Source organism: Python bivittatus, unplaced genomic scaffold (assembly GCF_059951505.1).
Source record: "Python bivittatus isolate LINGU-HERP-01145 unplaced genomic scaffold, Pbiv_v1 ctg000580_np1212, whole genome shotgun sequence".
Taxonomy (NCBI): Eukaryota; Metazoa; Chordata; class Lepidosauria; order Squamata; family Pythonidae; genus Python; species Python bivittatus.
Window position 1 is genome coordinate 558,333 of NW_028277087.1, and position 14,762 is coordinate 573,094.

At 49.3% G+C, this 14,762-nt stretch overlaps 1 protein-coding gene across 3 annotated transcripts; it reads right to left on the reverse strand.

The window, feature by feature from the left end:
- Window positions 1–1,616: 1,616 nt before the first annotated feature.
- SIRT6 (sirtuin 6) lies at window positions 1,617–14,673 on the reverse strand. 3 transcript variants are annotated; one of them, XR_015797624.1, is made up of 9 exons: window positions 14,530–14,673; window positions 13,664–13,791; window positions 11,329–11,511; window positions 10,126–10,185; window positions 9,576–9,671; window positions 7,899–7,979; window positions 7,122–7,245; window positions 6,306–6,804; window positions 1,617–2,334 (listed from the first exon to the last, which is right to left on the reverse strand). XR_015797624.1 is itself a non-coding variant. In XM_007434383.4 (8 exons), the coding sequence occupies exons 1-8, from the start codon at window positions 14,593–14,595 to the stop codon at window positions 6,493–6,495; spliced, it is 1,050 nt and encodes a 349-aa protein (XP_007434445.2). In that variant the 5' UTR covers window positions 14,596–14,673; the 3' UTR covers window positions 5,601–6,492. The 3 variants fall into 3 exon arrangements, 2 of the variants coding, with proteins under 2 accessions (XP_007434445.2, XP_007434446.2); XM_007434383.4 differs by lacking the exon at window positions 1,617–2,334 and having other exon boundaries at window positions 5,601–6,804; XM_007434384.4 differs by lacking the exons at window positions 1,617–2,334; window positions 9,576–9,671 and having other exon boundaries at window positions 5,601–6,804.
- Between the last annotated feature and the right edge of the window lie 89 nt (window positions 14,674–14,762).

Below are 14,762 nucleotides of genomic sequence, written 5' to 3' on the forward strand. Positions count from 1 at the left end.
CTTTTTTCACACATGTGGCAGTCTTTTGTAACAAAGACTGCCTTTGAAAGGGGGAGAGGACAGAAAAGAAGTGGGCAGAACAAGAGGGAGGAAGGGATGAACCCAGAGGGGAAAACAGGGCGCAAATTAAGACTTAATGTCCTGTGTGAATGAGTCAAATTCTCTGGGGATGGCCACTTGGGTAAAGGGGCTTGAAGGCTTTAGTGGGCAAGAGATCACAGATTCATAAATAGCTTTGTCACAATTGCTCAGTATCTGTAATGCTGTGTGGGAATGACCTTGGGAGACAGGGGGAAGAGCCACAGCCTAGGCAACAGATAAGCGTCAGCTGAGCCCACAGAAGGAATGTGGGTGTGGCAAATGTCTCTGAAGGAACCTCCCTAGTGTCTTGGACTGTAAAGGCGATGGGGGAGAGATATACTTTCAGTCTTGCAAGATTCTGTCAATGTAACCTTACAATAAAGATAGAGGTGGTACTCCTGGGTGTGCTTCTTGTCTGGACTACCTTGAAGGGCTGACACAGCTAGACAGAAGCACATGTACAACCTGTTTTGCCACCAAGCAGGGCATCTGGACATACAGGGGAAAAAAGCTAGTTCTAATTCCAAAATATTTCTGAAGTTTCCATAAAGGTTACCCAAAGCCCAGAGATCCAATTCAGAACCCCCCCCCCCATTACTTCCCTTCTCTTAGCAGACACTTAGACACTGTTTCCAAGAGTTTTGCTGCCACTTCACTGAAAATATCAGTGGCTAATTCAGTGCTTCATGCTGTACACAGTTCCACAATCTATTTTGAAAAAGATCATATTCTATGAAGTTAATCTCATGGCCCAGCTGAATTTCGATGACTATGGACAACTCAGCCCTTCTGTGAATTAAGGAGACCACATGTAGACACACGCAGAAAGACACATTTGATGTGCTGTAATTAAGTTTTAAATTCAACATGCTCTCCTCATGCAACCTACAGCATTGTAAAAATCACATGAATTGAAAGAGTTGAGTTCACTTTCTGACCAGCTCAGAGAGATCAAGGTGGATAGCTGGACTTGGGTGATTTCTAACCTTTGGATCTGGATTCATGAAATGCACACAACCCCAATTTCTCCGGTATCACAACCTAGGATTTTCCCTCTAGGCCTGAAGAAGGTAGGAAAAAAAAAAGAGTAAGACTCTTTTGGAAATGGTTTAACCCTATGGCAGGCTTTGGTTACAGATCCTGGTTTCTATAAACCTTAATGAGCAACCCTCTCCGTTCATGCAACGTGGCAAGTCCAAGACTCCTGTGTGTACTAGGAGGGAAAATTAGTGGCGTACGAACAAAGCTGGGATTAAGTCCCAGGCATCACCCTCAAACTGTCACTCCTGAGCCAAGATGTTTAGAGATTCAGCCCTTAAGCCTGAGCACTTCATACGGCTGTTTGCTGAGCGAGCTTGGTCTTGCAGCTGAACCTGTTATGTGGACTCAGCCCTATTTCTTTATTTAATGCAGTGTTTCTCAACCTTAGCAACTTTAAGATGTGTGGACTTCAACTCCCAGAATTCCCCAGCCAGCCATGGGGAATTCTGGGAGTTGAAGTCCACACATCTTAAAAGTTGCTAAGGTTAAGAAACACTAATTTAATGTATTGTGTTTTGTACAAACCCAGAAAATGGACTAATTTACTAACCTATGTGCTGTGTGATGCCCAGGACTGCCTCCTCACCATGGCACTGTTCTTGCTCACCTCACCAGCAAATAACGCTAGCAGGGACTGCGGGCATCAGCTACAAGTCTATGATGACTCTGCCCCAGTAACTTCTTCCCACAGCCTGCCACCTAGAATGATGCTCCACTTGACCACAGGTTCAAGCAAACTCTGGTGCACCCCTTGGCCTCCACCCCTGTCAAGATCATCCTCAAGGGCCAGAGAGATAGCCTGTCCAAAGCCCCAAGCCCACTTCTGGCGATGTGTTGCTGGCCTGATTGAACACGGCCTCCTTTCTCTCTGAGCGCATGAGACGGAAGCTGGACTTCTCGCGCGCACTGGATCAGGGTGCAAAAGACACACCAAGGAAGAACCACCTACTGGCTGAAGAGCCTGGACAGTATTAAGACAGACCCTCCTGCTGTCGCATTCCTTGCTGGATGGACCCTCTACAACCCGGGATTCCCTAATCACCAACTGGCTGGGCACCCCTCCTTGGCTTCTCTGACACAGATAGCTTCAGCGATTGCAGACACAATAAATGACCTGATGCAAACTGGATCTTTAGCTTCCGCCTACCTTACACGGTAGAGTTGACTTACTTGTCTCTCTTGTTTTGCATATTGAGCGATTAAGGTCTGTCACTGCAAAAAGAGGAAGGAGGTATGAAAGGGTCAGCAACGGAGACACACAAAAATAATTGTCCGATGGGCTCTGCATCTGGAGCACCTGAACTTCAGGAGCCCTGCTGACTATTTGCAAAGTACTGAAATAAGAAATAAGCAGATTCTAGATTACTGTCTCACAAACACTGCTTTGTTAAAAACGACTGCATTTTTAGATGCATTCTTGCTACCTGCAGCTGCCTTAAGTTAAGCTTAGGGGCACGGAAGCAGAAATGGTCCTTCGGAGCGTGAGTGCATACAATATGCCTGTTGGCACCTGCTTAAAGCTGTCTTTTCCGGGGCTTCCATTGCATCTGTGCAATTTGCAGAAAAAGAGAGCTTTAAGACACCAGTTGGCTGTGGCAAAGGGACATCCTTAACTCTGTATTTTCCTAGCATCACACAGGCTACCAGGAAAAGATGCCGCTTTCTTAAGGAGGCATTGATAAGTGCAGTTATGTCTGCTTTCAGCTCTGGATCCAAAGCACCTTTCTGACTTTGGACGCAAAGCGTAGCGCATCCCTCGTTAAACTGCTTTGCAACTTCGGTAGTCAGGAATGCTGCCCACCCACTGCCGTGTGATGCCAGCCAAAGACACAGCTGCGCGAAGACATCGCAGTGCTATGTTTGCGTGTGTGGATATTCCAAAACCCCTTCAGAGGGAGAATCAAAACGCAGCAGAGACCTGATGAATGCACCCACCCATAGGAAGAGAGCTTAAGTAGCTTTTGCTACATCCACCAAGTCTGAAATTTGAAATTACTATCCCTTGGCTTAATTACATTTTTCTTTCTATGGCATGCCTGATTTTTATCAGAACCTTTTCCTTTAACAGGGTTATTTCGTGGGATTCTTGTTATTAACTTCCAATATTACAGAGCTCCAGGGAATGCTGGTGAAGAAAAGGCTTTTTCAGTGGTGGATGGTTTTTTTTTTTCTCTTTGGGGAGAAAAATGGTAGCTTTGGGTTCTGAATCTGCTGCTGAAACCATGAAAAGAAAAAAAACTGCACACACTTCTCTTTTCACGTGTTCTTAAATGAATGCTTCCCCCGAGATTTGCAACCATGTTCTGTGCCTGTGGAAATTAGGAACCACCCAAAAAGTCTGGGGAAGAAAACAAGAGTGATAATCAAAATTGCCGAATTATATCTTGTGGAGTATTAACACTCAAATCTTCCTCTAATGAGCAAATATTAGATTTCAGTGCTTTGAAAATGATTGGGAAGCACTTAGGAACTCATAGGAATATATCTCTGCTCTGCCTTAACAGAGCCATTTTTTTTTTTAGGCTTTCACATGAGCCTGACACAAAATGCAGGTATTTTAAGTCACATTACGGCACTCATTAAAGCAGCCCCAGGTTTCTTTCTAGTATGCCAGGAACTCTTTCAAAAGACACGGCTGCTTTAATGAGTAGCAAAGAGGCAATGCTTTTACGTGGCTTCCAAGCTCTTATTCCAAATCATTTTCAAAAGAAGCACACAGCCCTGCTTGTTTCATAAGTTTGCTTCTATTTATTTTTGTACATTTTTATACCTCCCACTCACTAGATTCAGGGCGGTGCATAGATTGCATAATAAAACCCATCAGTGTCCTTCTGACAGAATGTGTTAACCCCTTCATTCTTTAAAATCTACAGCTAGAGGCTTACCCAGCATGGACTACTAGGCATCGAATGCCTGTTGGAAAAGACTTTAATGCCTTATGAAGTGTAAGGGCCAAGCACCTCTTGTGTGGCAGTGACTTCCATAGAGGGGCAGCCCCAATAGAGAAGCCCCCCCACCATCCACATCCCTCTTATTTCACATCATAGCAGAGTCGCCAGCAGACCTTCAGATGTCTGCACCCTGGAGTTGAGCCACAGAGGGCTCTGTAGGTAACAACCAGGATTTTGACTTGAGCCTGGAAATCCAACAGCAGCCAACATGGGGGCTGAAAACCGGCGTTGCTCTAGAGCTGTAAGTTTCCACCAGTATCAATCTGGCTGCTGCTTTATTGACAAAGCTTGCACAATTCTGTTTCCTCTGCACGTGATGGACGACCTTGGAGGACCATTAGACTGTTTTAACAGGACAAGCCACGCCCTTTCCAACCTTAGCCCATTGCTTTCAGTAGCCAAGAGTTGCCAGCCTCTATTCCTGCAGTTCCCACCCTCACTCAGAAGGCGGTTAGGTTGTCCTGACCATTTTTTTTAAAGCTTCTGTCTGATTCTTGGCAATGTGATGAACTGATCACGCTGCATGAAGCTTGTTCTGGGGCAGGGAGGGAGCAAAGAACTCCAGCAGATCAAGCGGTGCTCGTTCGCCGTTTTTGTCCTGATTCAAAAATATCACGGCAGGTCACAGGGAAGCCCAACTGAGCACAGATCAAGACGACAGTTAAGAAAAGAAGAGCACAGATATGTAAATGAAACATGGAGCATGGGGAAAAAGAATTCCTCCCTTGCTGCAGCAATACACCGTGCAGGCATGCGCTTCACCTTCCAAAAGCAACTAGCAGGCGACTCGGAGCTGGGTGCAGAAGCTTGAGGGCACGTGAACGGATTTGCTAAACCAACCTGCTGCGATGCTGCATTTTTGATCAGGGGGAGAAGGGAGGTGCCCCCTGCCTAGTTGCTCCCTTGGTGTAATTATCAGTGGCACCAGAGTTGCCTTTCAGACAGAGCCTGGGATATCTTAGAGGTCATTGAGGCCGACCCTGATCCTTGCAGGAATCATACCCCATCTTTCTATACGTTCCTACCAGAGAGCCCACTGGCTCGTGAGGTCCCCCCGCCCCACCCCGCCCCCCAAGCAAGCAGTCACCGAAATCCCTGCAAATTCCTCACATTGTCTCCATCGTGTTTTTTCAAACCAGGCCTGCTTCTTTAGAAAATCCCCACATTACAGGATCACAACTCTTACCAACTCTGCTTAGGAGGGTTTTTCCAGGGGATGGGAAAGGGAATTAACCTCTTTTCTGAAGTAGTTGAAATGCCAAGTTTTTTTTTTAAAGAGTATTATCAAAAGAAGATCACATGTGCATATGCGGACAAGTATCAGATTAATCATTAAACGAACAGCAAAAAAAGATTGGGGGCGTTGATGGGGGGCGTTCAAAGAAGTCAAGATAGCAGCTGTAACCAATTATGTAGTTGCAATCCCATCTTGAGTTCTTTTATCTCCCCCCCCACAAGGAAAATAGAAGAATATGTAAAGGATTGTGCTGTGTATGTTCTGTTCAAATAGAGAGGAAACATAACATGCTTATTCTCAGCATCCCAACTTTCATTCAATTGATGAGCACACACACATTTCTACGCCTTGAAACTGCCCTGGAAATCGGGCGGCGGGGGGCGGGAGCTTCTCCAGACCCGAGAGAGAGAGAAAAATCTGTACGTGAGCTCATTACCCCAAAGGAAAAGCAACCGTGGCATCTGAGTGGGCATTAAAGAGGTCACCCAAAGCCTTGGAGTGCAGGACACCTCCTCCCAATTCATATTCCAGGGATGGGCCAACCTGAGAAGAAAGGAAGCTGGGAAAAGGGGTGGAAGGATGGGTCCGAGGGATGCTCTGAACCTCCATCTATTAGGCACGGCTTTATGTATAGATTAAGTCCCAAGGAAAGCAAGGCCTGGCGATCCTTAGGTACGTGATTTAAGGGAACCTGCTTTCTATCCTAAACGATTTAACAAAGGCAGTTATTTAAAACGACTATGCTGTTTTCTCCTCTTTACACTCCCTCAGATACTTATAAAGAAAAGAAATGGAGGAGAAAGAGAAGGTCAGCATTTGCAAACCAGGAAAGGGTTTTGTGGTAGTAGCAAAACCAATGGATCCTTAGAGAGATTCCTGGATTAATGGGGAGGGGAAGGGAGGGGAGGGCACACAAGAGGCACAGAATGACAGAGCGTACCAGCTTTATCTCCTAGCCTGTCCCACAGAAAGGAGGATCACTGACTAGCTGTTACCTTCTTCCAGAAATGGGAACTCTGGCCTCATCCAGAAAGTTTCAAAATTCCAGGGGAGAAAAGATACACACAGAACCAGGAAGAAGACGAGTCTTTAAAAAGTCCGGTATAAACGCCAAGGCCAAAAAGGTTTTCTGAGAGATACCAGGCTACACCCACACAGACAACCCCACACAGACGGGATCAATCAAGTGGGCAACGGCTCCAGCTTCGGCCGCTTGGCTGGGGTGGAGCTGCCACCCAGCCCGCAGGATTCCTGCTTCAGAGCAGCCCTGTGTCCCAGGCCCTCCTGGGCACCGTTCCAGCGGGGAAGCGGCTCCTCCTTGCCCAGGAACTGCAAGTCTGTGGCGGTCTTGGCAAATGGTTTGGCCTCTGGCTGCTCCACGCTCTCCACCACCAGTGGCCCAGTCCACTCGGGGATCTCCAGCCCCAGATGCTTCATGAGCCTCGTCATGACGTCGTCTACGTAACCATGAATGCGCAGGTCTGCATGCTTGTCCTGAGGACAAGAAACAGAAGGAGCAAAGACGTCACGTGGAGCACAGAGCGGGGACAGGGTTTGGAGGCAGAAGAAACATCAGGCAACACTGTGGTGCAGACAAACAGACCAGTGTGAGGCGAACAGATGACTAAGGACCTTCCTTTCTTCCTCCTCCAACTAGCCAGTTCCTGCCCCAGCCCAAAAAGAAGAGGATCCTGGCTTGTTGGCTATCTGCTGCTCTTTTCCCAACCAAGCGGCTGTCCTGGAAGAGCTGAAAGCAAAGCATCCAGGGCCAACTGCCTGAGCGAGTGGCAGGCCTCATGATGCAAACTCACGTGCTTCGTGGGCTGCAGGTTGACGATCACCAGCTTCCCGCCCTTCTTCTTGGTCAGCAGGGGAAGGTCCCCGCTCGGCTTGATTTGCAGCGAGGTCCCCAGAGTGACGGATAAGGAAGCCCTCCTGCAGGGAGACGAGAACCCAGCCCTGGAGACCCTTTCTGAAGGGGCATTTGGAGTGGAAAGGTGGGGATCTGGAGCTCCTGGTCTGCCGCAGGAGAATTCTGACAACCCCTCTCTTGATTTCTCAACAAATAAGTGAGAGGAATCTCTGCTTGGCAGAATAATACGGTGACTTGATAATCACATGAGATGCGAGAGCAGGCAAGGGCTCACAGGCTGCCTGCATTCTCTCAAGCCCAATGGCAGAACTGACAGGGACGTTAGGGTTCCTCAACATCAACCCCTTGCCGGGGACATCTGCGGGGGTGGGGTCAGAAAAGCTGTGATGGCAGCCGTGATGCACACAAAGAGGGGGCAAGGCTTCAGCTATGGCCACCAATTTTTTTGACTCCCCCTGTGGACTCCCTGCCCCTGGGAAGTTTTCTTTGACACCCTGCCTCCTACGTTCTCAAACGGGGCAGAGAACATGGCATTTCCGATTCCCAAATGTTGGCTTAGTGATATTTAAACTGGTTTGGGAACACCACCAGCCTTCGCCTTGGGTTCATCAATAGCAGTTTCCCCAGCCTGTTCGCTACATAGATTACAAAAGCCCCAATTCAATGGAATTTCAGAATCAGAGATTTGGAAGAAAGCTGGACTGGGAAAACACACCTGCTGGCTTCAGTGGCTAGATGGAGGTCACGATCTGGCAGGGAATCTTCCCAGTCTAAGATGGTGTCCATTAACTTGCCTCTTTAAGAAGAACACAAAATGCACATGGATCAAACAAACTGTGAATGGGAAATAAAAGCACTTTTTGTTTGTTTTTGGGTTCCTTCTCACCCTCCCTCCCTCGAGACTTGGGGTGTATCTCTATCATCATGGCCTTCAACCTCCCTTCCTCCTGGCCAGAGTCGGAAGAAGTGAAATAAGACTGCCCCCCACCCCCTTTTCCAAACTACAGTGCCTGGGAGGGGGGAGCTCAGCTAGATGTAAGTGCTTCAAAACAGAAATATATGTCCAGAGGAGGCTGCAGCACTTTTAAAGTAAGCAGCTCACAAAACAGATGAAGGAAAGGGAGGGTCTATGGGAACAAAAGCTGATAATCTTGCGGGGGTGGGGGGGGGATGACAGAAATAGATCCTGCAAGATGTCTTCAAACAGTTCAATGGATAGTTTGGGCTTTCCTATTTAGCCAATTTGACTTTCCATCCAATCTTCAGTCCATTTTGCAGGCCCTATTTATTCAGCCATTTTTACATTTAATTCATCAACAAAATCAAGAGACTATTTTCACCTCCACCAGCTTCCAACTGTGTGTTCTCTCGTTCTACCCCCTTGTGGGCCCTTCGAGGTAGTCCAGGCAGGAAACCAAAACCATGAGTACTGATACTTCCTTTATTGTAAGGCCACAGTAGCAGAATCTTGCAAGTCTGAAGGCATTTCTCCCCTCCCCGCCTTTACTTTCCAATGGATGAGGGGGATCCCTTCGGAGACACTTTCTCCACCCACTCACCCCTTTAGACTCAGATTCAGACTGCTGCCTAGGCTGTGGCTCCTCCTCCTACCATCCAAGGTTATTCTCACAGCCCACTGAACCCCTGACCCACCCAGCTGCTGCAGATCTGCAGCTCCAGTTCTCACCCCATTGGCTGAATTTCCTGTGATGTTACCAGCATCTCCCAGCATTCCTGGTTGCTTTAAGGGAGGGATACCAGCAATAGAATTATGGCAAAGGAGGAAGTGAAAGGTCGATGTGGTTGGATGAAAGTTCATGCAGAGTTTTGTCCCATTGCTGGTACTATGGGGAGAAGAGGGGGCACCAGAGCTCCTGAGGTTGAAAGTTGAGAGGCTCTATGATGGGCCAAGGGAATGGAGCCCAGAAGTGGTTCAAGAATCGGAGGTTGTGAGGAAAGGATTGTTGTAATGGCAGAGGCTGAAAAAAAGGAGGGCCAGGTATTAGGGTGGGCGAGAGACAGAAGAACCGAGGGTTGGGCAAAGGCTGGGGAGGAATTCTCAGAAAGAGGCAAATTTAAAAGCAGAAAGAAGTTCAGGAACTCTGGCTCTCCCTCGAGACGGCAAGACATTGGTCCCCTTTCCCACAACACACTTCTGCATAGCCTGAACTCGGAATAACTGAGTAGGAAGTCAGCAAGTGGGCTGTGTTCACACCACATGCCGATCAAGGCAAAGGCAAACGGAAGCTGAAAAACGTTATGTGAATGTGTGCCAGCTCAGTCTTTATCTGACCTGATCGAGCGTGGTGTGAACAGGGCCCTCCGTCTTTGGCAGCCCGTCCTTTCAGCAGAACTCACGGGGTGTTACAGAAGGCAGCCGCAGGGCACGCACCTGCAGGATCGGAGCCCTCTGTGTTTGGAGGCATCGCAGAGCCGGCCGGTGGGCTTGAGCCCCATGGTGCCCACAACAGTGTCCCTCACGTATTGCCTTAAATGCAAAGAGAAGACAAGGCTGCAGCCGTGACGACCAGGCCTTAGCAGAAGCGTTCCCGCCATTCCAATCTCAGGCTGAGGGGCAGCTGTCCACTAATGGTCCTGACCAAGATGACCACCTTCAGCTTCCAGGTCTGCCTCTCAGTCAGGGCCGCTGACTGACTTGTGGGCTTTCCCTCTGGGGAATTAGCACCCTGACAGGCTGCTGAGAGATTCTCATCAGGTCTGGGGGAGATCCAAACTCCTGCTTTTGACCAAAATCAGGTTGCTGATGTCTGGGCAAGAGAGACCTGGCCCAGGCCACCATCACTCCGGGACTCCTCCAGAAACTGCAGGGAAGCGTTCCACTTTCACAATGCTGAGCATCCCTGGTTAAAAAACCACCATGATTAAAAGCCACATTTTTTTTTTCAGGCACGTAAATGCAGCAGGGGAAAAGAGGAACATACTTGCCACATTTCATGCATTCCTCCACGAACATGTTCCCATGCAGTTCTGCCAGCTTGTTCCTAGAGAGGAGAAAAGGAGAAAGGCGCTAGACAGCTGAGATCACTGCCCCTAAAAGATGTCACTGGAAGTTTCGTTTTACAAGACAGTAGAAATTCCTGAGACACTCATTGGAGTTGAGGAAATGTAAAAACTATACTGGATTGTGACTTGGTCTAACCCATTTTTAAAAGGATGCAAATTGGTGGCCTGCTGCAATGGAAGGTGTACCTCTGTGCACTTTGGAGGAGCCCTTCCATCCATCAGCCCTGAAGCTCCCTTTGTGCAGCTCCACGGAATGACCGCGTTCTAGGATTATGACAGGAACCCACTCCCATTGTCTACTGGTCAGTGATCCTTTGGTAAAACAGCAAATTATGGACCTGTTCTAAGATTTGTGCCAAAGATCAGCAATGACCACAACGCTTCCAGGCACACAAAGGAGCGCAAAGCAGGAACTTCACCAAGAGTTTCACTCCTGTCATGCTAGAAAAGTTTGAAGCCGACATATCCCTGATCTAACCTAAGCTCTGTTCCAGAACCACCACCAGTTTGGCCCTTCTCTGCATCCATTCCTCCTGCTCTCCCTGGGCTGTCTCCTGCTTCTTTTCCGTCCTGCAAAATCCAGGAGCAAGAAATGCTGAGACTCTAATTCTTTCACTTTCTGAAAGTGAAACTTGCAAGGGCATTTACTGGGCCCCAATCCTAAGAATAGGACTGGTATCCCGTGCACTTAAAAGACACCCCCATTTTGAATTCTGCAGCTGTGGCATTTGAGAGGCACAACTGTGTGTCCCCCAGAACGTGCTCATCACTCCCGGCACAAGCCACCATGCTGGTCTGACCTTCTTTTATATTGGAGATATTCTTGAATGAGGACTCACATGGAACAGAGAAGGTGGCTAAGGCATCCCTTTCCGGTCTCCAAGAGCCCATCACCCCAACCATTGCCCATTTGAGGGGGAAGGGCCACAGGTCGAGACCTCCATCCTAGCAGGTAAGACATCCCAAAGATACTGTGTCCCCGCCCCTGAGAATGATCTGCCAGTTCACATCAATCGTCCTGAGCGTGATGGTCTGAGGGTCTTCCTTGATATAAGGTGATTTCTTGGAGAAGACCTAGCTTGACCTCATCAGCCACAACGCTTCAAGAGGGGAAGCATTACCTGGGGAAGCCGGACCGGACATGGAGCCCATCTATGTTCTGGCTGACCAAGAAGTGCAGGATGCCAACCCTGTGGAGCTCCAAGAGAGCCATGTGAGTCTTCGATGGCCGTGCATTCTCAAAGGTAGTGTCAAACTTGGGGACCAGGCCTTGCTCTTCCATGGTCCATACACCATTAGGGCCTCTGCATGAAGAAAGGAAGTAAATAGCAGCTTTGAACCTGGTAAGAGCAGCGGCGAGTGGAATGTACCCGAAAGCTCAGGACCCTCACAGGGGTGGTAAAGAGAGGAAACTATAGTTGTACCAGGATGGAATGATTATATTCACCTATTGTTTGTCTTGCAATGAAAATGTCACGGAAAAACATTTCAGGGATAGGCTACCTCTTCAACCTGATCTTTAATTCTACTGTCTTCCAGATTTAATCATAGGAAACAAACTTAACCTGCAACAACCTGACTTTATCAGATGAAGATCCAACCATAAGCCTGCAGTCTTTCTCTTGTATTCCCCAAAATGAGATTGAACATCAAGGCTTAATAATTCACAATTTATGCATTAAGTGTTGCTTCCAAACCAAAATCGTATCCTGATTTCTATGCAGAGCTTAATACACCAAACAAGTTATTTAAAGTCTGCTATTCCCAAACCTGGAGCCCAAAACTTTTTTGGACATTCTGAGTTAGGTAGAGCTTGGCCCCATCCTCCCATCTGCCCTTGGCTGCCCATTTCAACCACAACGCTCACAGCGGAGAAATGTAAGGGAATAAAGGAAGTTGCTGTATGCTGAATTGGTAGTTAGGCTTACCAAGGCCTTTCTGGTCACTCGAAGAATGTCCCAATAAGAGAAGGAAGGTTTAATTCCACTTCTTCCTCTCTCATGAAAGAATCCTCCCCCTCCCTTCAACCACGAGTAAAGATTTCGGCTGAGAGGGGTACAACTCCTTCTTTAGAATATATTCCACTGTAACAACAACACTTGCAACTGGTAGAGCAGGTGAGAAGGGAAGAACAATATGTAACAGTTAACACAACCCAGTCAAGTAACTTGTGTCTTGGCCTTTGAGCCACTTAGTTTATATATTAATCTTCTTTCTCTGCTAAATAAGGTGTGGACTGTCAGTCCATCTTCCAGGGATGAAAAAGGTAAGGCAGGGCAGGGCATTTTCAGTCCCTGAAGATGGGGCCTTCAGGAAAGCACAATTCCCAGGATGGGCCAACGTCCCAGTTCATAGTCCTCACCAAACGCAGCATGGCCATATCTGTGTTTGAGGCTGCAACCTTTTCTATGTTATAATGTCTGACAAAAGTAGATGGCAACCCTGCAAAGGTCTCTCAACGGTAACCCCGCCATTGACTCCTCTGCTTACAGGGTAGCTGACAGCAGGAAGCGGGGATGCCTCGTACCAGCTGGGCATGGAAAGGCAATACTTTGCCACTCCATCTGGTAACTGTGGAGCAGATAAACTCATTTCCTGCTTTGCAGGAGACAAACAAATCATTGACCTTTTGCCCCCCACAATGAACAATTGAGGTAGGTTCTCAGGGGCCACCAATGGTTCCTCTTATCTCTGCCAATGTAGAGAATCACAGCCTCCTGAGGCAGAAATGGGGTGATTTGAATTACATCTTGCAGAATTAACTTTGCCCAACCTCCCTTTTTGGATAGTGCTGGACAAAATTGGAATGCACAGTGCAGTCCCTTCCAGCACAGTATACCTCCCTCCCACCCTGCAGTCTTGGGTTTGGGGATGAGGATAATTTCTCAGATGGAGAAAGGAGCCGCCTCCTGTCTCTTACATTGTAAGAGCATGAGGAAAAAAGAAAGAAACCTTGCCTGCAAAATAGCACATAGGGGATATAACTTGTTTGTTATTGCTAAGGGGGTTTCTTAGGCTTCACCTGTTTCTCCTACTCCCCCCTGGCCATTTTGGCAAGTCTAGGAACAGGATTCTGAGATCTATGGATAGCATAGCAGGGGAATCTCCCTGGGGAGACTGGTTGAGCACTACTGGTTGGTATGGGGCCGCTGGGAGTTGCTTTCCCGCGGCTCCTTCTTCCTGTCTTTTTTCAGCTCCCAGGATGGAGCTGATAGGAAAACCATGGCTTCTTCCAGAAGGCAAAGCATAAGCATGAACAAAGAGGTTCTCCTCCATGGGACATACGAAAATGGCTTTAGCCCCACTTTCAGCACGATGTGGTGAGGGAAGGCTCTCTTGCAGAGGAGTTTTGCGAGACCAAAAATTGGAGGGCCGGCAGCACACCGAGGGAGAGAGAAATGCACTTAAGACCGATAGGCTGGCCTTCTGCTGGCGGACTTCCTCACTCAGCCTCACCTGAAATCCGGAATCCCTGAAGCTGTACTGATGCCGGCCCCGGTGTGAAACACCACGCTGAAAGAGTTCTGGATCAAGTCAGCCAGCTGGCGGATCTTCCTCTCCAACTCATCTGGCGGATCAAAAATCTGAACAGAGGATTGAAGACATCATAGTAAGCGTCGGTCAGGTCACGTCGCCGAGAGGCAGCACGGGCTCCCTGAAGCACCTCCGAAGAGGTAAACCCCACGCCGGGCACTGGCAGCCAGGAGTGCGAATGTCGCGGTGAGGCCACGAGAGAAACCACTGCCAGGTAAGAGCTCCCCTGGTTGCTGTCTGCTTCGTTATTATTCGATTTTATCCCGCCTTTCTCATACGTGGAACTCAAGGCAGCGAACGTACCGCGTACTCCTCCCTCCTCCCCACCACAACAGCCCTGTGAGGGGGGCTGGGCTGAGCGGGAGGGACTGGCCCAAAGCCCCCCAGCCGGCCTTCCTGCCTCGGGCGGGGCCAGAACTCACCGCCCCGCCTGGCTTCTGGGCCAGCCCCTCCGCCAGTGCCCCAAAGTGGCCCACCTCCGTTGTCCCCGGGCGACCCCTGCGCCTCAGCTGCCCCAGGGCGCTGCTCTCCCTCCCCCTCCTCCCCTGCCTCAGTTTCCTTCCGGGCCCTCCTCCTCCCCTCCCAGCTCTAGGATCTTTCCGCTCCGTGCCTCAGTTTCCCCCGGGGCCCCTGCCGCCGCCTTCGCTGGGGTCCCGCTGCCTATTCCCTGAGGGAGGGGCGATGCGTGCCCCCCGGGGAGGGGGCGGGGCAGGGAGGGTCAGTTCCCATGGCAACCACGAGACCTCCTCTCTCCCTCCTCCTCCTCCTCCTCCCCCCCGCACTCTCACCTCCGGGAGGCCGCACTTCCCCTTGTCCGGGTAGGGCGACAACCCCGCCGCGTAATTCACCGACATCCCGCCGCCCCTTCCCTACGTCTTCATCGCCGCTGTGGGGATCAGTATTACACCCCCTCAGCGATAACTTCCGGCCCGGGGAAGAGGAAAGGCCGGAAGGCCACTTGCTGCGCAGGCGCATCCGAGCAGAGGCGGGACCACTCGCTGCGGAGGACGCCATCTTGGTG